Consider the following 24,186-nt stretch of genomic DNA (forward strand, 5'->3'; position numbering starts at 1 on the left):
GAGGTCACAGGCAACTGTGAACCTGCCCGACGCTAGGAACAACGGCAAAGGCCCCGAGAGCAGGCAACTTGAGCCAACGAGGTTCCCACTGTCAGCACTGGACATCCACTGCCAGACTACCTGGACACCATCCAGCAGTTCTGGAACTAGCTTGTCCTCACGTACCGGTGCTGATACCAGTTCTGATTCCAAGTCTGTGTCAATATTGTATCTCACCAGTCAAAAACTGTACCAGAAATGTAATGATGTAAATGCAAATTTTTTTTCTGGACTTGAATGTATATGAATGTAATGAGTCACCGGCATAATCTATATGTGGGGTAGAGAGAATGGAATGGTCATGGACTCACAAACAGAAACCACCAGCACCTCTACTGCCAACGATACACCACCTACTCACCCAAGATGGAAACGACCCTCCAAGGGTCAACCAGATAGAGCTAAGCCCAGAGCAGTCAATGTATGCAGGCGATTTGCACTAAGGGCTTGGGGGAGAGTGATGTCATGTATCCAGACATGTTTACTGCTTGTACTATTACATATGATGTGCCACCAGAGGGCACTACTATGGGAAACTTGTACACCAGCTGCATGGTCACTAAGGTGTGCCACCAGAGGGCACTGCAGTGGAAGACTTGTAGGTTACCTGTACAGGTGTGCCAGGCCTGGTATAAAAGACAGGCCACCATGTGTGATCATCACTCTGGGGTTATATTAAATGGACTAAGGTCACTACAGTTCAAGTGCAATACTTTGCCTCGTGGCATCATTATCAGAGCATCTAAAGACATAACATTGGGGATGTTGGGTGAGGACAAGGTTGGCTTGACTATTTCGTCTTCTTCCTGTAGTTGAATAGCTTGCTAACTGGAGGGCATTGTACCTTATCACAGCAAGGAGTCAATGCATTCAGGAGAGAAGGGGGGGCGATGAAAAAATTGATGAGGGTAAAAAAAAATACTTAAAAATCTGTAATAAAAACAGGAAATGCTGGAAATACATAAACGGTCATCAGCGTATGTAAAGAAAAAAAAAGACAGGTCAACGTTTTGGGCTGAGACACCCTCTTTGTTTCACATAGCATGTCAGCTGTGTCTCCGTTGGTAGTTCCCTTGCCTCTGAGTCAGAATGGTTGTGGGTTCAAGTCCCCTTCCAAAGACTTGTGCACAAAAATCTGTCTGACACTGAAGGAGTGCTGCACTGTTGGAGGTGCCGACTTTCGGTCCCTTTTGCTCTCTCAGGTGGAAGTACAAGATCCCATGGCACTATTTCGAAGAAGAGCGGGGGAGTTATCTCCGGTATTCTGGCCAATATTTATCCCACAATCAACATAACAAAAACAGATTATCTGGTCATTATCACATTGCTGTTTGTGGGAGCTTGCTGTGCACAAATTGGCTGCCGCGTTTCCCACATTACAACAGTGACTACACTTCAAAAAGTACTTCATTGGATGTAAAATGCTTTTGGACATCCGTTGGCCATGAAAGGCGCTATAGAAATGCAAATCTTTATTTTTTACTAATGAATCTGCTGTGTATTTCCAGCATTTTTTGTTTTCATGGTTATTTCAGAAATCCAGCTGGCACATTAAGATCCATAATGCAGGACAATGCCAAGTTGAAGAGATTAAGAGACAAGATGAGGTCAATCTAGAAGTAGCGGTTAGGCGGTGCCATATTTAAAACCCTGAAGACTGTACAAAGAGAAGAATACTCAGGAAGGTAGGGTTTTCCATAGTGTTGAATTCCCTGGGAAAGAATGATTTAGAGTAGAACAAGGTGGATGAATCTCGATTGCAGCATAGTGAGGATACTGGGAGGAGGGCCAGCATGCAAGAATGTTTATTTCTACTTTAGGAGGAACAAGATGGGGCTATAAAAGAGCAGGTGCGGCAGGCCCTGGAACATCGTGGCCCCCCGACCTGCGAGAGAACACCTCCGCAGTTCGGGCCATAAAAGAGCTGGAGCAGTATACCACTATAACTTCCAGCGCGAGCTGCTCCAAGTTTGTGACGATTTTGAGGTGGGCGACTGGGTGACATCATCAAGACCCAGGTCGCTGTTAGGAGCGTGGGCAGGAACACCGGCGGGGCCCAGGTACAGTGGAGGAGCGGGAAAGTCGGGGCGGATGAGCAGCGAGAGATTATGGTGGAGGTGAGGCGAGTGATTGAGGCGGAGAAGCGGTGAGGGATCGTGGCTAAGATTCGGCAAGTGATTGGTGGTGTAGGTGCAGCGAATGTTTGATGCGGAGGTGCGGTGAGAGATCGTGGCTGAGATTCGGCGAGTGATCGTGGCGGAGGTGCGGCGAATGTTTGGTGCAGGGGTGCGGTGAAAGATTGTGGCGGAGGAGCGGCGAATGTTTGGCGGAGGAGCGGCAAGAGATCGTGGCGGAGGAGCGGTGAGACATCGTGGTGGAGGTGCGGTGAATGTTTGTGGCGGAGAAGCGGCGAGAGATCGTGGCGGAGGTGCAACAAATGAGGGTACGGGGCCCAGAAGAGCCGAGGGCCCATAGAGCAACACGGGCCAGCCCACACTGCGATATGTGTGTGTACTAGATCCGTGCAGCAGAGTAGGTCTCCAGTCGTCCTGGTTAACTCTTGCCACTGGATAAAGGCCGAGCTCTGTTAAGCCCGTGTGGTGGCTTGTGTGCAACGGTCACCACACATTGAAAAAATCCATGCACAGGCATCTTCCACCCTTCAATTGGAGTTCAGGACTGGAACATCGGTCCTTTATTGAAACATCTGTGAACTCATGTGGAAGCAAGTCATCCTCGTTCGAGGGACCGCCTATGATGATGACGATGACTACCAATAAGAATAGTGTAAAAGTTCTTCCAAATAAATGTACTCAATAAAATCAATTGCCTTACCTGGGATCCAAGCCCATAATGCATCATGGACAGTTCTGTACTATTCATGTTACGCAGGAAGCAGGAGATTGGTACCACACCATACATTTCACAAGCCTCTTTATATTTGGACTTCCCTGTGACATCATAGACCTTTAATCCTTCTGAAATAAAACCGTACCAGATGAGCAAGTTTTATATTACAATATTGATGTGTGTTCTGGCCTTACTTCAGCTAATGTTTAAGCCTGGTATAATCTCTCACAACGTACAGTGTGTTCTTGTTGTGAAAACTCTTCACCCTTCAAATAGAGCTTAAACTTACCTTGCTGCTGTATGGTACTGATTGCCTTCTGGCATATCGCCCAAGTGAGCCTTCTCTATGTACCTGACTCGCTATTTGACTGAGGGAGGCATCACAGCCGAGGCCAAATGAGTTTTCATTTGACCCCGGCAAATGCACACTTTACCGTAGGGGTCCCTGGACAGTGATAAGTTATTGGAACCCTGCCTGACCTTCCCCACCCTTTCCAGGGGCTTCAAGGCCAATTGTAGCACTTCAACTGCTACCCTGTCTCAGATCAATTAATTCAGACCATGAATCAAATCGAACTGAAGAATTTATGGTCTGTACAGTTCAGTTACAGGTGCTTTTACTCATTGGATCAATCAGAGAATTAGAGACTGCTATTTTAAAGGCATTTTTCTCCTCTTTCCTTGGTTTCCTGTTGCTGCTGACTACCAATCCTCCTACAATAGTGATGTGTACATACAATTGCTGAAGTAAGGTACAAAAAAAACCCATAATGATTAAAGAGTACCTGAACAGGTGAAAGTTTATGTAACCATGGCAGCAACTGCATGGGCTATTCGTCTAGTTAATTGCTCTAATCAGGAAGGATACCTGGGGTAGATATTCAGCGCCCCCCGAAACTGGCCGCACCTAACGATTCTACAGGTACATAAAAAGGAAAAGAGTGGCTAAAGTAAATGTTGGTCCTCTGGAGGATGAGACTGGGGAATTAATAATGGAGAACAGAGAAGTGGCAGGGACATTGAACAAATATTTTGTATCGGTCTTCATGGTAGAAGACACTAAAAACATCCCAAATAGTGGATAATCAAGGGGCTATAGGGAGGGAGGAACTTAATACAATCACGATCACTAATGAAGTAGTACTCAGTAAAATAATGGGAATAAAGGCAGACAACTCCCCTGGACCTGATGGCTTATTAAGGAAGCAGTCGTGGGATATTTGGAAAAGCATGATTCAATCAATCAGAGTCAGCATGGTTTTATGAAAGGGAAATCATGTTAGACAAATTTGCTGGAGTTCTTTCAGGGTGGATAAGGGGGAACCAGTGGATGTGGTGTATTTGGATTTGCAGAAGGCCTTCGATAAGTGCCACATAAGAGGTTATTGCACAAGATAAAAGTTCACTGGGTTGGGGATAATATATTAGCATGGATAGAGGATTGGCTAACTAACAAAAAACAGAGAGTCGGAATAAATGGGTCATTTTCCGGTTGGCAAACAGTAACTAGTGGGGTACCGCAGAGATCGGTGCTGGATCCTCAACTATTTACAATATATATTAATGACTTGGATGAAGGGACCGAGTGTAATGTAGCCAAGTTTGTTGATGATACAAAGATGGGTGGGAAAGCAAATTGTGAGGAGGACAAAAAAAATCTGCAAAGGGATATAGACAGGCTAAGTGATTGGGCAAAAATATGGCAAATGGAGTATAATGTGGGAAAATGTGAGGTTATCCACTTTGGCAGAAATAATAGAAAAACAAATGATTATTTAAATGGAGAAAAATGACAAAGTACTGCAGTATAGAGGAACCTGGGAACCTTGTGCATGAAACACAAAAAGTTGGTATGTAGGTACAGCAAATAATCAGGAATAAAATGGAATGTTGGCCTTTATTGCAAGGGGGATAGAGTATAAAAGCAGAGAAGTCCTGCTGCAACTGTACAGGGTATTGGTAAAGCCACACCTGGAATACTGCGTACAGTTTTCGTCTCCGTATTTAAGGAAGAATATACTTGCATTGGAGGCAGTTCAGAGAAGGTTCACTAGGTTGATTTCGGAGATGAGGGGGTTGACTTATAAGGATAGGTTGAGTAGGTTGGGCCTATACACATTGGATTTAAGAAGCATGAGAGGTGATCTTATTGAAACATATAAAATAATGAGGGGGTTCGACAAGCTGGATGCAGAGAGGATATTTCCACTCATAGGGGAAACTAAAACTAGGGGACATAGTCACAGAATAAGGGGCTGCCCATTTAAAACTGAGATGATGAGGAATTTCTTCTCGCAGAGGGTTGTAAATCTCTGGAATTCCCTGCCCCAGAGAGCTGTGGAGGTTGGGTCATTGAATATATTTAAGGCGGGGATAGACAGATTTTTGAGCAATAAGGGAGTCAAGGGTTATGGGGAGCGGGCAGGGAAGTGGAGCTGAGTCCATGATATCAGCCATGATATTATTGAATGGCGGAGCAGACTTGAGGGGCCAAATGACTTACTCCTGCTCCTATTTCTTATGTTCTTATGTACCCACTAAGGCATAGGGCTAGAATTTCCCCAAAGCCTGCCAGCACCCGATTGATTGCCGCCCAAAAAAACGCTAAGGCTGGGAAGATAATCGCCGGCGAAAACTTCCCGAAATTTTTTTTAAATCCGCCCAGCGAAAAATAGAAGCCTTGTACCCCCAATCTGGGCACAAAAGTGCAATTTCGCCTAGATTGGACGGTGCCTAAAGAAAATGGGGGAAAAAATTAAAAAATCTATAAAAATTTACACCGAGGCTGCGGGTTGGTCCTAACACCAAAAAAGGAATAAAGATAATTTTTCAAAAAAACCTAACTAAAAAATCCCCAAAATATTCCCAAGACATTTTTAAATTAAATCGCCCCAACAGATTTTTTAAATAGTAAAAAAACAATTACTTACCTTTTTCTTGCAGTGCTACTTACCTACCGCCCAGCTCCGCTGATCCTCGTTTAAAAATGTTTTTTTTGATACTTACCTACAGGTCCTCGTACAGCCAAAGATCGCGCCAGGGTGATCTGTGGACGTTGCACGCCGGCGGTCCTCTCCCTAGCGGTACTTCGAAACAGCCGGCGTGCCTCGGGTAGGGAATTATTTGCTGACCCGGTTCTCGCCCAAAATGGCCAATATCGGCTCCCGGTTTCTCACCGATATTGGCTGTTTTGAGCGAGAACCGGGTCAGAGAAAAATTCTCTACCTGAGGCAAATTCTAACCCATAGAAACTAGCACTTGAGTACTACTAAGCTTTCAGATTGTATTGAGCTTGGATGTCTTCTGGATGAAGTTTCAATCTCTTCCTTTGTACATCCAATTGTAAAAAAAAAAGGGAGCACATCTTGGGCTTCACATACATCAAGAGGTATTGTTAGTTTCTCTTACCATCCTGCTGTGTATCCAGTTCTCCCTCTGTTAGCATGTCATCATCAGAGAGCTCCTCCAATGATTCCTCAGATGTTTCAATGATAGGTATTGTAATTTGGCATATTTCTGCTTTATACTCCTTTACATCACTGCCATGTAGTCGAACAATTGTCTGGAAAGTTTAAATTAGGAATGAGATCAGATCAATAACCCCACACTAGCCCGTTATTGGAAAAAATACCAGCAAATCACAAGTCCTTTCTCATCTTAATTTTTGAAAGGGACAACGATTCTGAATAATGATACAGCAGTTTCACTTTATGGAAAATTAACATAAAACAACTATGTAGCATGTTCCTGGTTTTAGCTTGACCATCGGGAGGAGGCACTGAGAGGAAACATGGCAGTTGTCCTCTATTCTCTCCTGAAAACCTTGATTCCTTGATAGGATACAGGATCGTTGGCACCAATGTGGGCATTATTTATGTGTGAACCTTGACAGGTATTGGCAGGTTATTTAATTACAGGAAGAATACAGGCGCTGGACTACAAACGGGTGGAAGTTATGTTACAGTTGTATAAAGCTCTGGTTAGACTGCATATGGAGTGCTGCGTTCAGTTCTGGGCATTGCACCTAAGGAAGCATATAATGGCCTTGAAGGGAGTGCAGAATGATACCAGGGCGAAAAGGGTTAAATAAGAACATCGTAAATAGGAGCAGAAGTAGGCTATTCAGCCGTTTGAACCTGCTCCGACGTTCAATAAGATCATGGCTGATCTTGTACCTCAATTCCACCTTCCAGCCCTATCCCCATATTGGGCCCAAATTTACGATATCCGCTAAAACGGCACACCTCCGAGAGGCCCGTCTATTTTGTGGAATGAAAAGCGTGCCAAAAACTTACCTCGCGATTCTCCGAGTGCAGCAGGCCTGTTCAGCAGTCAGCGCAACGCAGCACAACAGCCGGGGGGAGGGAGGGGGGGGTGGAGTTACAGCCCTGGGCCAAAAAGAGTGCCGGCAGCTGCGCACATGCGCAGCGGAGTCTGCACGTGTGCGCAGTAGCTCCTGGCCCCAGATTCTGTGTGCGTGTGCTGCTGGCTGTGTGGGAGGGGCCCGAGGCATGCAGCCCCTAGCCCTGGTCGAATGGGCTCCTGGAGCGGGCAGAGTGTTGATTTCCAACCTGCAGCACGCAGCCCCTAGTACTGGCCGGACTCCCGGTGCTCCCGAACGGGTAGATGAGGTAGGAACTTTTAATTTTTTATTTATTGATTTATTGAATGAATTTTTTAATTTTTTTATTTATTGATTTATTTATCATTTATTATTGATGATGGTTCTTTATTTTTAAAAGTGAAGTGTTGAATGCTTTGGAAAATCCCCGAACTTCCCTTCCCCCCTCCCCCGCCCCTATCTCTGGCTTATCTGCGCCTAATTCTAAAGTGTACGCAAGATTTTTCTGAGCGTACAAAAGTCGACACTTACTCTTTCTAAATTAGTTTGGAGTAACTTTTCGGTGCCTAAACTTGCAAAACAGGCATAAGTGGCTGGTAACGCCCCCTTTTGAAAAAAAAACTGAACTAAAACGAAACTAAGCTAACTCACTAGAACTAGAGCAAACTAAATGCCGAGATTTGCGATTTCTAAGATACTCCATACTAAACTAGATGCTCCAAAAAAATAAAAGCAACTCAAGCCAAAACTTGGGCCCATTGTTTGGTTCCCTTTGTATCCAAAAATCTATCGATCTCAGCCTTGCATATAGTCAATGACAGAACATTCACAGATAGAGATTTCCAAAGATTCACAGCCCTTTGAGTGAAGAAACTTCACCTCAAAGGAGCAGGAATAGGCCATACAGCCCCTCGACCCTCCGTCATTCAATGAGATCATGGTAGATCATCATCCTCAACTCCAATTTCACGCCTGATCTCCATATGCCTTGATTCTCCAAAAGTCCAAAAATTGATCTATCTCAGCCTTGAATGTACTCAATGACTCCACAGCCCTCTGGGGCAGAGAATTCCAAAGATTCACAATCCTCTGAGAGAAGAAATTCCTCCTTATCTCAGTCTTAAATGACCTACCCCTTATCCTGAGACTATGCCCCCTAGTTCTAGACACTCCAGCCAGGGGAAACAACCTCCCAGCATCTACCCTGTCAATCCCCTTCAGAATCTTTTATGTTTCACTGAGATCACCTCTCATTTTTCTAAGCTCCAGACAGCATTAGCTCATTCTACGCCATCTCTCATCATAGAACAGCCCTCTCATCCCAGAGATCAATCTAGTGAACCTTTGTTGCACCGCCTCCAAGACAAGTATGTCCTTTCTCAGACAAGACCAAAACTGTACACAGTACTTCAGGTGTGGTCTCACCAAAGCCCTGTATAATTGTAGTATGACTTCCTTACTCTTGTACTCCAACCCCTTTGCAATAAAGGCCAACATGCCATTTGCCTTCCTAATTGCTTGCTGTACTTGCATGCTAACTTTCTGTGTTTCCTGTATTATTTTAGTATTCTTCACACAATATGGTACCATCAAATCTTACTGATACAGGGGTGAACCTCTCTTGTCCGGCACCCTCGGGATCTGACCGGAACAGAGAATTTTCTGAACCACGGGAGGTCAGTGCTGGTGATCGCTGAGTGAGGAAGGAGGGGCGGGGAATGTTGGCGATTGGTCATTTCTCTGTCTGTCTCAGGTCTGACGCCCCTTCATTGCACCGTCAAGTCCCACAATGACGAAGCAGAGTGAGATGCTAAGTGTCACGGGAGCGCTTAACAGTGAGCTCCAAGGCCAGGCCCAGGAAAGCGGCAGTTCCACCATGGATGCCGAACCACGGATGTTTCTGGACCAGAGAGTCCCAGACCAGAGAGGTTTAACCTGTAACTTTAAGTCTTGCGGTGCTCCAGCAAATGGATACACATACCTTACACAGGAAACAAACTCAATAGAATCTCAAACTTTGCAGCAGCCTATGGAAGACTAAGTATGTTAGCCCAGTTGGTATGTGAGGCTGTGGTTATCGCAGTTCCACCCTTGAATCAATGTATTAAAAATAAAATTAAAATGTAAAGAGCTCACAGCATTTCGTTTTATTTCCTGTTGATCAAATATAAATTTTAAAAACAACTATTGGTGGTCTAAGCAGAACAATATGAATTGAAAAATGTGTTCATATAAAGACAAAATTCATCTTTAAATCATAGTCCACAACAGTGACTAATTGCAGCTTATTCAGTGTCAGCCGTGGCTCAGAGTCGCGAGTCATCATCATAGGCAGTCCCTCGAAGCGAGGATGACTAGCTTCCATGCCTAAAAGGAATGAGTTCAATGAAGGACCCAATATTCCAGGTCCTGAACTACATTTTGGAGGGTGGAAGATGCCTGTGCGTGGATTTTTTTAACGTGTGGTTGCCGTTGCATACCAGCTACCACACAGAGCTCGGTCTCGACAGAGCTAGGTCTTGGTCCAGTGGCAAGGATTACCCAAGACGACTGGAGACCAGCTCTGCTGCACGGACCGAGCACGCACACATATAACAGTGTGGGCTGGCCCGTGCTGCCCCTGGGCCCTCACCTCTTCTGGGCCCCAGACTCACGCTTCCCCTTGGCCCCGGTCACTTCCTTCTACAAACTCTCGCCGCTCCTTCGCCCCTCCTGCTGTGCCTGCCCGCACTGCAATCTGACCTGACTTCGCAGCCGTCGCCCTCCTGCAGTGGTATGCCGCCGCACACTGCTCCCTCTGATGGCCCCGGCCTGCTGATGGTCTTGCAGGCCGGGACCGCGCTGATTTCCGGGCCGGACCGCTGAACGCTACTCCCTCTAATGCAGCCTTTCAATCACAGTAAATCCTGTTCAATTCACTAACATAGCCTTTTGACTCACCAACCAATCACTGTCCTGCAACCCTGTGATGTAATTACCCCCTCAGCAGATTCTGCCTCAAGATGGTGGCCGTTGCCCCGGGGCCTGTCACCGGGAGAAAGCCCCACAGCTGCCGGGGGTCCTGCTCGGGGCAAATGCCGGATCCGCAGGTTCTTGTTCGGGGCTTGAGGCCTACCCCGGCTGTTTAGAAAGCTTCCCCGCCGGTTCCATGGCACCTCCTCCCCGCTCCGGAATCTTCTCTCCGTCTCCGGCCGTCACGAGTAATACCCACTGAGCCACGGCTGACACTGAATAAGCTGCAATTAGTCACTGTTGTGGACTATGATTTAAAGATGAATTTTGTCTTTCTATGAACACATTTTTCAATTCATATTGATCTCACAAACCTTCTGGCTCAGAGTCGCGAGTAATACCCACTGAGTCAGAAGGTTTGTGAGTTCAAGTCCTGCTCCGCCGACTTGAGCCCATAATCTAGGCTGACACCCCAGTGCAGTACTGAGGGAGTGTTGCACTGTTGGAGGTGCTGCCTTTCAGATGAGATATTAAATCAAGGCCCTATCTGCCCTCCCAAGTGGATATAAAGGATCCCATGGTATATTTGAAGAAGGGGAGTTCCCCCTGGTGTCCTGGCCATTCTTTATCCCTTAGCTAACGTCATTAAAAAAAGATTATCCGGTCGTGTATTTATTTGCGGGACCTTGTTGTGCGCCACATTTCATAGAATGAAACAGCACGGAAGGAGACCATTCGACCCATCGTGCCTGTGCCAGCTCTTTGAAAGAGCTATCCAATTAATCCCACTCCCCTGCTCTTTCCCCATAGCCCTGCAAAATTTTCCCAGTCAAGTATATATCCAATTCCCTTTTGAAAGGTACCATTAGAATCTGCTTCCACCACCCTTTCAGGCATAGTGTTCAATATCACAGTCTCAGAATAAGGGGTCGGCCATTTAGGACTGAGTTGAGGAGAAATTTCTTCACTCAAAGAGTTGTGAATCTTTGGAATTCTTTACACCAGAGGGCTGTGGATGCACACTTATTGAGTATATTCAAGGCTGAGAGCGATAGATTTTTGGATACTAAGGGTCATGGGGATAGTGCGGGAAGGGGCCGTATGGCCGACTCCTGCTCCTATGTCTTATGTTCACTGAGGCTTCATCTGCCCAGGTGGATGTTAAACTGCTACATTAGAAGTGTCAGCCTAGATTTTGGTGCTCAAGTCTCTGGAGTGGTGACTTGAACCCACAAACTTCTGACTCAGAGGCGAGGGTGCTACCCACTGAGCCACCAGCTAACAAATGACATGTGCATGATAGTTTTCTATTGTACTTACTTTGGGGTTGACGCTGCCCCTGCTATAGGAGTTGCGGGGCCTGTTGGGGGGCCTGCTGCTGACGCCCCCGAGGTACTGGGTGCTGGTGGGGGTGCTGATCCTGTTCAATGGGTTGACGGCAGAGGCAGAGATGGAGGCAGAGGTGGCGGTGGAGGCAGAGGCGGCGGTGGAGGTAGTGTCCGCATTTTCGGAACTCACCTTTTCCTCCTCCTCTTTGTCGACCAGAGGGATCAATAACTTATTTGGTGTGAGCACCTTCTTACGGTGTACCATGTCTTCGACTGAAAGCAGAAAACAATCCCGTCACACTTATTTTTTCATAGGATTACATAGGATTGTACAGGACAAAAACAGGCCATTCGGCCCAACCAGTCCATGCTGCTGTTTATGCTCCACTCGAGCCTCCTCCCGTCTTCCCCCATCTAAATCTATCAGCATAACCCTCTATTCCCTTCTCCCTCATATGCTTATCTAGTCCCCCATTAAATTCATCTGTGTTATTCACCTCAACCACTCCCTGTGGTAGCGAGTTCCACATTCTCACCACTCTCTGGGTAAAGAAGTTTCTTCTGAATTTCCAATTGGATTTCTTGGTGACTATCGTATATTGATGGCCTCTAGTTATGCTCTTCCCCACTATTGGAAACATTCTCTGTGTGTCCACTCTATCAAAACCTTTCATAATTTTAAAGTCCTCCACCCCTCAGCCTTTCCTTTTCAAGAGAAAAGAGACGCATCCTGTTCATCCTTTCCTGATAGGTAATTGCTCGCATTTCTGGTAGCATCCTTATAAATATTCCCTGCATCTCCTCCAGTGCCTCTAAATACTTTTTATAATGTCAGCTGTGCTTCAGTGGGCAGCACTCTCGCCTCTGAGTCAGAAGGTTGTGGGTTCAAGCCCCACTCGAGAATCTAGACTGACACTCCAGTGCAGTGCTGAGGGAGTGCAGCTCTGTTGCCGATATTGAACCGAGGTCCCATCTGCTCTCTGAGGTGGATGTGAAAGATCCCATAGCACTATTTCAAAGAGTAGAAGAGTTATCTCTGGTGTCTTGGTCAATAGCTATCCCTCAATTAACATCACTAAAACAGATAATCTGGTCATTATCACTTTGCTGCTTGTGGGAGCTTGCTGTATGCAAATTAGCTGCTGCGATTCCTACATTTCAAAAAGTACTCCATTGGCTGTGAGCTTTGGGAAGTCGTGAAAGGCGCTATATAAATGTAAGTCTTTCTTTTCTCCACAGTTGGAAACGTTCTCTCTGTATCCACTCTATCAAAACCTTTCATAATTTTAAAGACCTCAATTAGGTCACCCCTCTGCCTTCTCTTTTCAAGAGAAATGAGACCCAGCCTGTTCATCCTTTCCTGGTGCTTAACCTCACATTTCTGGTATCATCGTCGCAGAGGGGTCAACAACCAGGAGGCATCAATTTAAAATAACTGGTAGAAGGTTTAGAGGGGATTTGAGGGGAAATTTCTTCATGCAGAGGGTTGTGGGGGTCTGGAACTCACTGAAAGGGTGGTGGAGGCAGAAACCCTCACCACATTTAAAAAGTACTTGGATGTACACTTGAAGTGCCGTAACCTGCAGGGTTATGGGTCTAGAGCTGGAAAGTGGGATTAAGCTGGATAGCCTCTTGTTGGTCGGCACAGATACGATGGGCCAAAATGGCCTCATTCTGTGCTGTAAACTTCTATGATTCTAAATCTTTTATTTTAGAAACATAGAAAATAGGTGCAGGAGTAGGCCATTCGGCCCTTCTAGCCTGAACCGCCATTCAATGAGTTCATGGCTGAACATGCAACTTCAGTACCCCATTCCTGCTTTCTCACCATACCCCTTGATCCCCATAGTAGTAAGGACTACATCTAACTCTTCTTTGAATATATTTAGTGAATTGGCCTCAACAACTTTCTGTGGTAGAGAATTCCACAGGGTCACCACTCTCTGGGTGAAGAAGTTCCTCCTCATCTCGGTCCTAAATGGCTTACCCCTTAACCTTAGACTGTGAACCCTGGTTCTGGACTTCCCCAACATTAAGAACATTCTTCCTGCATCTAACCTGTCTAAACCCATCAGAATTTTAAACGTTTCTATGAGGTCCCCTCTCATTCTTCTGAACTCCAGTGAATACAAGCCCAGTTGATCCAGTCTTTCTTGATAGGTCAGTCCCGCCATCCTGGGAATCAGTCTGGTGAACATTCGCTGCACTCCCTCAATAGCAAGAATGTCCTTTCTCAGGTTAGGAGACCAAAACTGTACACAATACTCCAGGTGTGGCCTCACCAATGCCCTTTACAACTGTAGCAACACCTCCCTGCCCCTGTACTCAAATCCCCTCGCTATGAAGGCCAAATGCCATTTGCTTTCTTAACCGCCTGCTGTACCTGCATGCCAACCTTCAATGATTGATGTACCATGACACCCAGGTCTCGTTGCACCTCCCCTTTTCCTAATCTGTCACCATTCAGATAATAGTCTGTCTCTCTGTTTTTACCACCAAAGTGAATAACCTCACATTTATCCACATTATACTTCATCTGCCATGCATTTGCCCACTCACCTAACCTATCCAAGTCGCTCTGCAGCCTCATAGCATCCTCCTCGCAAATCACACTGCCACCTAACTTAGTGTCATCCGCAAATTTGGAGATACTACATTTAATCCCCTCGTCTAAATCATTAATGTACAGTGTAAGCAGCTGGGGCCCCAGCACAGAACCTTGTGGTACCCCACTAGTCACCGCCTGCCATTCTGAAAAGTCTCCATTTACTCCTATTCTTTGCTTCCTGTCTGACAACCAGTTCTCAATCCATGTCAGCACACTACCCCCAATCCCATGTGCTTTAACTTTGCACATTAATCTCTTGTGTGGGACCTTGTCGAAAACCTTCTGAAAGTCCAAATATACCACATCAACTGGTTCTCCCTTGTCCACTCTACTGGAAACATCCTCAAAAAATTCTAGAAGATTTGTCAAGCATGATTTCCCTTTCACAAATCCATGCTGACTTGGACCTATCATGTCACCTCTTTCCAAATGCGCTGCTATGACATCCTTAATAATTGATTCCATCATCTTACCCACTACCGATGTCAGGCTGACCGGTCTATAATTCCGTTTTCTCTCTCCCTCCTTTTTTAAAAAGTGGGGTTACATTGGCTACCCTCCACTCGATAGGAACTGATCCAGAGTCAATGGAATGTTGGAAAATGACTGTCAATGCATCCGCTATTTCCAAGGCCACCTCCTTAAGTACTCTGGGATGCAGTCCATCAGGCCCTGGGATTTATCGGCCTTCAATCCCATTAAATTCCCCAACACAATTTCCAGACGAATAAGGATTTCCCTCAGTTCCTCCTCCTTACTAGACCCTCTGACTCCTCTTATATCCGGAAGGTTGTTAGTGTCCTCCTTAGTGTCCACCGAACCAAAGTACTTGTTCAATTGGTCCGCCATTTCTTTGTTCCCCGTTATGACTTCCCCTGATTCTGACTGCAGGGGACCTACGTTTGTCTTTACTAACCTTTTTCTCTTTACATATCTATAGAAACTTTTGCAATCCGTCTTAATGTTCCCTGCAAGCTTCTTCTCATACTCCATTTTCCATGCCCTAATCAAACCCTTTGTCCTCCTCTGCTGAGTTCTAAATTTCTCCCAGTCTCCGGGTTCACTGCTATTTCTGGCCAATTTGTATGCCACTTCCTTGGCTTTAATACTATCCCTGATTTCCCTTGATAGCCACGGTTGATCCACCTTCCCCTTTTTATTTTTACGACAGACAGGGATGTACAATTGTTGTAGTTCATCCATGCGGTCTCTAAATGTCTGCCATTGCCCATCCACAGTCAACCCCTTAAGTATCATTCGCCAATCAATCCTAGCTAATTCACGCCTCATACCTTCAAAGTTACCCTTCTTTAAGTTCTGGACCATGGTCTCTGAATTAACTGTTTCATTCTCCATCCTAATGCAGAATTCCACCATATTATGGTCACTCTTCCCCAAGGGGCCTCGCACAACGAGATTGCTAATTAATCCTCTCTCAGTACACAACACCCAGTCTAAGATGGCCTTCCCCCTAGTTAGTTCCTCGACATATTGGTCTAGAAAACCATCCCTTATGCACTCCAGGAAATCCTCCTCCACCGTATTGCTTCCAGTTTGGTTAGCCCAATCTATGTGCATATTAAAGTCACCCATTATAACTGCTGCACCCTTATTGCATGCACCCCTAATTTCCTGTTTGATGCCCTCCCCAACATTACTACTACTGTTTGTAGGTCTGTACACAACTCCCACTAATGTTTTTTGCCCTTTGGTGTTCTGCAGTTCTACCCATATAGGTTCCACATCATCCAAGCTAATGTCCATTCTAACTATTGCATTAATCTCTTCTTTAACCAGCAATGCTACCCCACCTCCTTTTCCTTTTATTCTATCCTTCCTAAATGTTGAATACCCCTGGATGTTGAGTTCTCAGCCCTGATCATCCTGGAGCCACGTCTCCGTAATCCCAATCACATCATATTTGTTAACATCTATTTGCACAGTTAATTCATCCATCTTATTACGGATACTCCTTGCATTAAGACACGAAGCCTTCCCCAGTGCCTCGATATTCTTTTTTGGATTTATATAGCACCTTTCACGACCACCGGACACCTCAAAGCACTTTACAGCCAATTAACTTCTGACGCGTAGTCACTGTTGTAATGTGGGAAACGCGGCAGCCAATTTGCGCACAAGCAAGCTTCCACAAACTGCAATGTGATAATGACCAGTTAATCTGTTTTAGTGATGTTGATTGAGGGATAAATATTGGCCAGGACACCGGGGACAACTCCCCTGCTCTTCTTCAAAATAGTGCCAAGGGATCTTTTACATCCACCTGAGAGAGCAGCTTCGGTTTAACGTGTCATCCGAAAGACGGCACCTCCGACAGTGCGGCAGTCCCTCAGCACTGCACTGGGAGCGTCAGACTAGATTTATGTGCACAAGTCCCTGGAGTGGGACTTAAACCCACAACCTTCTGGCTCAGATGCAAGAGAGAGTGCTACCCACTGGGCCACAGCTGATACTCCAAGTGTGGTCTAACCAAGGTTCGACAGAGGTTTAGCACAACTGTATCCCCCTCCTCCCTACACAAAAAAATTAGATTATTTTGGGGGGGGGGGGGGGTAAAAATCTTACTGCAATTTCCTTTCACCAGCACCTCAACCTACCTGGATTGTCCTTCAGCCAGCAGGAGCCTAATGATTGACATCGGAAGCAACCAATAGCGGCTCCAGGACGAGCGGTCGGGGAGGCTGCTGGCCAATGAGAATAGCGGTGGGCGGGTTCCGCCACACCACCAGGTTGGGTCGACTTGTTCTGTTGCTATGGCGACCGAAAACATTTCACATTTTGGTGCACATACGACCAAAATGCTTTTCCCCCCCCTCCAGCAACAACTTCCAACGCCACATGAACCCGGTACTAAATTCTCTAGCGGGATGTTTACCCGAATCAATTTTTTTAAAAAAAAGAAAAAACGGTCAAAAAAAACCCCGCGAAATTCCCTTCTTCTTCCCCAGAATCCCTCGCGGCAGAAGACAATTACATATTTTTTTTTTAAATTGACGAATTAAACTTTGCTGAAGAGTAAAGGCGGCTTTCACCCTTTTTCGAATTCAGAGCTTCTTTGCGCGCGATGCTGTAAATTATTTGGTTGGTTGAACGGGCAGCTGTGGGAGGTGAAAGGTGAAAGGTGAAAAGTTGGCGCGGTTGCCGCGACCTCCAGAGAGTCGAAAGGAGCAGCGAAGTCAGGAAGGGAACGGTTGACGCAGCTTTAGTGATAGGAATTCGTTGTATATGTAGATAAAATGAGATTACTACACACGTAAAAAGATTAGATAGTGTGAAAAGAGATTAGGAGGCTGAAGGTGTATGGTGTTTTAGGAGAGTGTGTGGTGGGGGAGGGGACATCTTTCTCGCTCCATTGCCCTTCAAGGGTTGTTGTGCTGGCAGACACAATTGGGGGATTTGTGCTGCTTTCCCCCTCCTATTTAGAGCTTTTTTTTAACAATAAGAATTGTAGGTATACAGTTCCTGCATATTTGCCACTTGCAAGTGATTCCAAGCTAATCCATGCTTGTCTTTTACAGATGGGGGGAAAAAGTCAGCCACTCAAGTTGCAATGGGTTGATTTTTAAGCATCAGGTGATTGGATTTTAGCACCAATCATTTGCTTGGAGGGGTGGGGAGGGTGACAATAAATCATGACCAGTCTCCCCGCCAATCTATAGTTTACAGAAGTCTGTGCCAAACTTTTAATTTATATTTGAAGTGGGGGGTTTACACTTTTCCCACCCCCCTTTTTTTTTAAAATAAAAATATTTACCACGTTAGTGGAGGATTTTTTTTGTTTGTTTTTGTTTTAATTCCCACTTTTTCCTCAAAGTTCTCTCTCAATAATCGGATGTAAAGCAACGATGTCGAAAGAGAGTGTTGCCGGCACATCCCAGTCTCAGTCTCAGTCCGCCTCGTCCTCTAGCGCCACGGGATCGAGCAGCCTCTCCTCCGCAGGTAGCAGCACTGTCATCCTGGAATCCGTCCATTCCCAGGATCTTGCTGCTATCCCCGAAGTCGAGGAGCCGCCCAAGCCCTGGGGTCGCCTCTGGGCGCTGGAAAACGGATTTTGGAACTTGGGTAAACCCTCTTTTTTTTTTCCATATAAAGTCTTTTACATATTGTAGAACTGTACATCACTCAGTGTGGCTGTCGGAAGTCTGGGACATGCATGTAATGCTGCAGGTGCTGATTTGAGAGCCTGCAACACTTAAACTTGATTTTATACTGCATATTTTGAGCGCTCAAAACTGTTGAGTTGACCTGGAGGTCTTTCGGGCTTGAGTGAACTGGGTGAGCTTCTGAGTTACTACTGATGGCTAGACTTGTTGCTCGCCCAACCTTTTTTGCATTGACACAAAAGTGGCGCAAAGTCAGCAAATCAACGCTCCTGTTAGGGAAACATATGCTCTGCATCCTTGCAAAATGCATCTACAAAGTACTGGAAGTTTTTATTAACTAAATAAATTAGAAGTTTAAATTAACTTTTTCCCAATGGTTGCAGTTATACTGTAACCACTCTGAAGTTGATTCTTGTACTTTTGTCATTTTGACAAAAGAAAAAGTACATTTTTCAAGCATTTAAAGAAACAATTGCAGAATACAGTATTAACTGCTTGTGCCAAATTATAAATGTGCTAAATAAATGCAACATTGCTGATAGTTTTACTTTTGATACAAATACAGCATAAAATCAGGCTAAATGGCACTGTCCTAGTCTAAATTGTAAATGTACTGCAAGAGTACTTTTGCTTCTTCTGGCTTTACACTCGGGTAAGTTTTTATTTAAAGATCGTCTTGCTGATCGAGGTAAACAGGTTGCCCCGCATGTTCGGCCGCATGTTGACCTGGTTGACCTGAGTGTAGCCAGCGTGGTCTCTGGGCCAACCATTCTTGCAGTGGGGACCTCACAGCCGTTAAGCTTTTCGAATGTGAAAATAAGGGGCTTAAAGTCTGTTCCAGGTATGGAGACTGCACAATATTTTTGGCCTTTACCAATATGTTGGGTGGTGCACTTTTGGCTCGTAATGCACGTCCTTCATATCATATTGGCTTTGGTTGTGCAGCATCCAAACCTCCAGGCCAGACACACTCTAATTTGAGGCTTCATGTTACAATATGTGGCTCAGTGCAACAAACTGAAATTGGTTGTTGGGCAAAAGGCATAAAGATTGAGGGAAAGTAGGTTGTGGCAGTGGATGGGAGAATGGAATGAAATATGAACAATGTTGATTCAGAATTGACTTGCTGTGTTGGGGAAAGCTCTGTATTTTGCTGTTGTACAAAACACATTAGGTTATTTGGATCTTGAAATCCTGTTTAGGAGTTTGGCTGTGGATTGAATTCTGGGCATGACTGGAATAACTTTTGAGCTGTGTGTGTTACTGTTGGCATGGCACGAATGGTCGATTAGAGTGACAACTAGTGTGTTTATTTTCCTGAGAGAGAAATAATGCTGCAGGTCTGAAGTTATAAATATCAAATGCTGTAAATGTGCAGCATGTCAGTCAATATCTGAAAGCGAAAGTAAGGTTAATGTTTTGAGAATAATCCTTTATCAGGCCCCATGAACATGAGAACATAAGAAATAGGAGCAAGAGCAGGCTCGATAGTCATTCAATAAGATCATGGCTAATCTACCTTCACTCCACCTCCCTGCACTATCTCCATATCCCTTGATTCCCTTAATATCCAAAAATCTGCCCATCTCAGTCTTGAATATAAACTACTGAGCATCCACAGTCTTCATGAGTAGAGAATTCTAAAGATTAACAGCCCTTTGAATGAAGAAATTTCTCCATCTCAGTCCTAAGTGGCCGACCCCTTATACTAAGATACCTTATCCTGAGATTATGAAGACTGTCCAGCCAGGGGAAAACATCCTCCCAGCATCTACTCTGTCGAGCCCTGTAAGAATTTTATGTTTCAATGAGATCACCTCTCATTCTTCTAAATTCTAGGTAATATAGGTCTGGTTTCCACAAGCTATCCTCATAGGACTATCCCTGCCCCATTCCAGGAATCAGTCTGGTGAACCTCAGTTGTGCTCCCTCTAAGGCAAGTGTATCTTTTCTCTGGTAAGATCATCAGCATTCCAGGTGTGGTCTCACCAAGGCCCTATATAATTGCAGTACCATTTGCTTTCCTGATTGCTTGCTGTACCTGCATGTTAACTTTCAGTGATTTTGTCTACAAGGACATCCGGGTCCCTCTGAATACCAACATTTCCCAATCACTTACCATTTAAAAAAAAAAAAATAAATCTGCTTTTCTGTTCTTCCAACCAAAATGGATAACTTCACATTTCTTCACACTATATTCCGTCTACTTTGTATTTGCAGCCTTTTTGCATTCTCCTCACAACTTATCTTCCCACCTAGTTTTGTATCAGCAGCACATTTGGATAAGTTCCATTTAGCCCCTCATCTATGCTTTCTTCTGAACTCCCCGAAGGTAAATAACAAAAGAAAGTGGTGTGGTGACCAATGTTCCCTTTTAGGTTGTGCAGCTCCTGCGTAGCCGGCTCACTGACTTTTAAATAGGATAAACTGCGCATGCGCAGTATTTTGAATAGGCCGCGCAGTGCCTTTTTTAAAGGGGCCGCACACCCCAAAAAAATTTAAGTGGACATAGGTAGTGACTCGCTGTCACTGTGTCCTGAGCCATGCAACTACAAGCTCTAATGTCTGCAATAATGTAAATATTTTAGTAACATTTTTATGGTAATGCTTAAACAGAGTTGTACCTTTTTTGAAGGTTGTTGGATAAACCTCCAAGTGCAAGTTAAGAAGCATGAAATGGAACTGTTGCTTTTTGTAATTTGCGATTTAAAAAATTTTTTGAATGGGGGCTGGTAAAGAACCACTCGTATATCATATTGGAAGCAGGAGGGGATGCATACTGGTATGTTTTAAATTTTTAGATTAAGAAGCTCAGGAAGTAATGAGCAGTTTTGGAAATTTTCTTGACATTGTGTAACCGTTTCTGGTAATAAATGACCATGGTTTATGTAGGTTGGTTTCAGAGCCACAAACCATTGACACTTTCAACCTTTATTGTGTGTAGAGCTCTTGTTTTCTTGGAGGAGTTCTACAGGCAAATAAATTCTTTGCAAAGTTTTTAATTGCCTGATCCTGTTTAATGAGACTTGTCAGATTGTCAGACAGATGGAATCATATGTTTGTTAGAAATATGAAATAGCAGCTTGTCTCTGAATAAACAATGAGCGGAACCTAAAATCAACTTTCTGTTTAAGAGCAGAAACTGGTCCCAAAAAAAAGTTGTTTAGTGAATTCATTATCTAGAAATCCATCTAATTTTTAAAAAAGCCACGCTTTATTGAGGAGACTGGAAGTCTAATTCTTTTGAGCCGGACATCGTAGTGCTCTGTTTCCTGTTTGTGTTTTTATGTTTGATGTTTGAAGGCCATCTGATGTTCATTGGCAGCTTGAAGACAAAATGCCTGTTTTTAACTCCTTATGGGAGCGGGGACAGACCAGGACAATGCTCTAGCTATTTGGCCCAATGCTGAGTTTGCACAGAAATATTATCCCATAAATCTACCAGTTTAATCCACTCAGTGATAGTTCATGTGTGAGAAATTATTCCAAACCTGGGTGATTTGTTGGGTCTGTGCTAACATGTGGTTCCATGTGCACCATTCACCCTGCAGCACCTCGCTCAAGTGGTCTGTATTGGTGTGTGAGCCTTAAAATTATAGAATGGTTCCAGCACGGAAGAAGGCCATTCAGCCCGTCAAGCCCGTGCTGATTCTCAGCTAATCCCACTCTCCTGCCCTTTCCCTGTAGCCTTGCAAATATTTTTCCTTCAGATACTTATCCCTTTTTGAAAGATAAAATGGAGTCTGCCTCCACCACCCTTTCAGGCAGTGCATTCCAGATCTTAACCACTTGCCGTGTTTTTAAAAAAAAAAGTTTTGCGTCGCCTTTGGTTCTTTTGCCAATCACCTTAAATCTGAGTCCTCTGGTTCTCGACCCTTCTGCCAATGGGAACAGTTTCTCTCTCTTTACCCTGGCCAGACCCCCTCAGGATTTTGAACACCTCTATCAAATCCCTGCTCCAAGGAGAACAACCCCAGCTTCTCCAGTCTATCCACATAACTGAAGTCCCTCATTCCTGGAATCATTCTCGTAAATCTTTTCTGCACCTTCTCTAAGGTCGTCTTATCCCTTTTAAAGTGTGGTGCTCAGAATTGGACAGAATACTCCAGTTGGGGCCGAACCAGTGTTTTCTACAGGTTGTTCTTAATTTCCACACTTTTTTGTACTCCACTACTATGAAGCCCAGGATCCCGTAAGCCCTTTAACTGCTTTCTCATTCTGCCCTGCCACCTTTAACGATTTATGCACATCTTCCCCCAAGTCTCCCTGTTCCCTTCAGGATTGTCCTCTCCTTGTTCTTTCTACTAAAATGCATCATTTCACACTTTTCTGCGTTAAATTTCATCTGCCATGATGACTAACATTGGCAAGCTACAAGAGAGTCTGATCTGTCCTCTACCAGTGCCCACGCATGCGCGCTTCCAGCGGGAATAGTGGAATATTGATCAGGAGTACAACCCCTGGCTGACTTTGCCCTCCCCTTTCCTGTGGTGCTCATGCCTCTATCACCACCCCAGATCAACAAGTTCAGCACAGACCGTGCGCAGATTGAAGCTGGGACCTTCTTTGGATTGAAGCTGGGATGCTTCCTGTATGCTTCAGCCATTCACTGGTTAAGCTAGCTGAGACACTGGAAACTTCTTATTCCATTTTAGGTCTATTTTTGCTCATGAGTGGCAGTCCTGTTGAATACTGACATTTGGTATCATCATTGATGTGTGAAGACATCATTTTGGAAAGATTGCAATATGATCATTCCATGTCTATGAAGTGAAGAGCAACAGTGAGGTGTTGAAGTGTGTCAGTTTATATTAGACGGAATTTGAACATCTTATTTTGCGGACACTCCTCTTTATGTCCAGGCCTTGGTATTTTTTCTTTACTGCTCACCTTGTATGTGTAATACGTTTTGCTTTATAAGGAAAAAATGGAAGTCGCTGCGACTTTGGCCAGTGCATGGAGCTGTGATTGGTTAAATTTAGGTAGGGAACTGGCCAGTAGGAGCATGGCTTTGAAAAGTTTACAGCAGTGGATAGGAGGCTTCCTATTCCAATGCACTCCTCGCTGGCCTCTCATTCTACCCTACGGAAACTAGAGCTGATCCAAAACTCGCCTGTCTGTGTCCTGCTCGCTCATCACCCCTGTGCTACATTGGCTTCCGGTTAAGTAACGTCTCAATTTCAAAATTCTCATCCTTATTATCAAATCCCTCCATGTCCTCTCCCCTTCCTATCTCCTGTAATCTCCTCCAGTCTCAGAACCGCCCCCACCCCTGCCCCCAGGCCAGGATGTCTGCACTTCTCTAATTCTGCCCTCTTGAGCATCCCTGATTATAATCGTTCAACCATCGGTGGCCGTGCCTTCTGTTGCCTAGGCCCCAAGCTCTGGAACTCCCTGCATAAACCCCTCTGCCTCGCTACCTCTCTTTCATCCAAGACGCTCCTTAAAACCTACCTCTTTGACCAAGCCTGAGCTAATTTCGATATGCGGCTCGGTGTCAAATTCTTTTATCTCGTAATACTCCTGTGAAAGCGCCTTTGGGAAGTTTCACTACATTAAAGGCACTATATAAATACAAGTTGTTGTTGCTTAGTGGCACATAGGGATACATTTACACTTTGCTCAGGCACTGTTCCTCTCTTTCAAAACTGTTGTCCTCCCCTTTTTTAAAAAAAAAAATGTCCACCCATGATCCGTCCATCCTCCAACATCCACTTCCTCTCCAAGGTCCTTGAATGTGTCACCTTCTCTGAACTCTGCCGCTCTCCCCCTCTCCCTCAACTCTATCTTCATATCTTCCACCTTGTTCACCCAAGATTACTCTGATAAAATTCAGACATCATATCCTCTGACTGTGGATATGGTGCATTATCCCTCCTGCTATCCTCGGCTTCTCCCGTGTTCGACACTGACAATAGCATTCTTCTCTGGTGCCTCTCCAGTGCC

At 44.9% G+C, this 24,186-nt stretch overlaps 2 protein-coding genes across 8 annotated transcripts in view; one reads left to right on the forward strand and one right to left on the reverse strand.

The window, feature by feature from the left end:
• LOC139269047 (leucine-rich repeat-containing protein 74B-like) overlaps window positions 1-24,186 on the reverse strand; it is a 129,124-nt gene that overhangs the window by 91,096 nt on the left and 13,842 nt on the right. For 2 of the 6 annotated variants that reach the window (XR_011594149.1, XM_070888037.1), the window contains exons 1-4: window positions 16,735-17,063; window positions 11,504-11,784; window positions 6,298-6,451; window positions 2,875-3,017 (exon numbers count right to left, since the gene is read on the reverse strand). Coding sequence is in view for 3 of the 6 variants with exons in the window: in XM_070888037.1 (XP_070744138.1) it covers window positions 2,875-3,017; window positions 6,298-6,451; window positions 11,504-11,776 (570 nt within the window). In the remaining 3 variants the exon portion in view is untranslated. Of the gene's footprint in view, window positions 1-2,874; window positions 3,018-6,297; window positions 6,452-11,503; window positions 11,785-16,734; window positions 17,065-24,186 lie in introns of those variants that run through there. The other 4 variants (XM_070888040.1, XM_070888038.1, XR_011594151.1 and 1 more) reach the window with 3 other exon arrangements.
• Window positions 17,265-24,186, forward strand: part of chek2 (checkpoint kinase 2) — a 37,348-nt gene continuing 30,426 nt past the window's right edge. For both annotated transcript variants that reach the window (XM_070888041.1, XM_070888042.1), the window contains exon 1: window positions 17,265-18,199. In XM_070888041.1, coding sequence (XP_070744142.1) covers window positions 17,983-18,199 — 217 coding nt within the window. In that variant the 5' untranslated portion in view covers window positions 17,265-17,982. The remainder of the gene's footprint in view (window positions 18,200-24,186) is intronic.

Source organism: Pristiophorus japonicus, chromosome 8 (genome assembly GCF_044704955.1).
Source record: "Pristiophorus japonicus isolate sPriJap1 chromosome 8, sPriJap1.hap1, whole genome shotgun sequence".
NCBI classification, from domain to species: Eukaryota; Metazoa; Chordata; class Chondrichthyes; family Pristiophoridae; genus Pristiophorus; species Pristiophorus japonicus.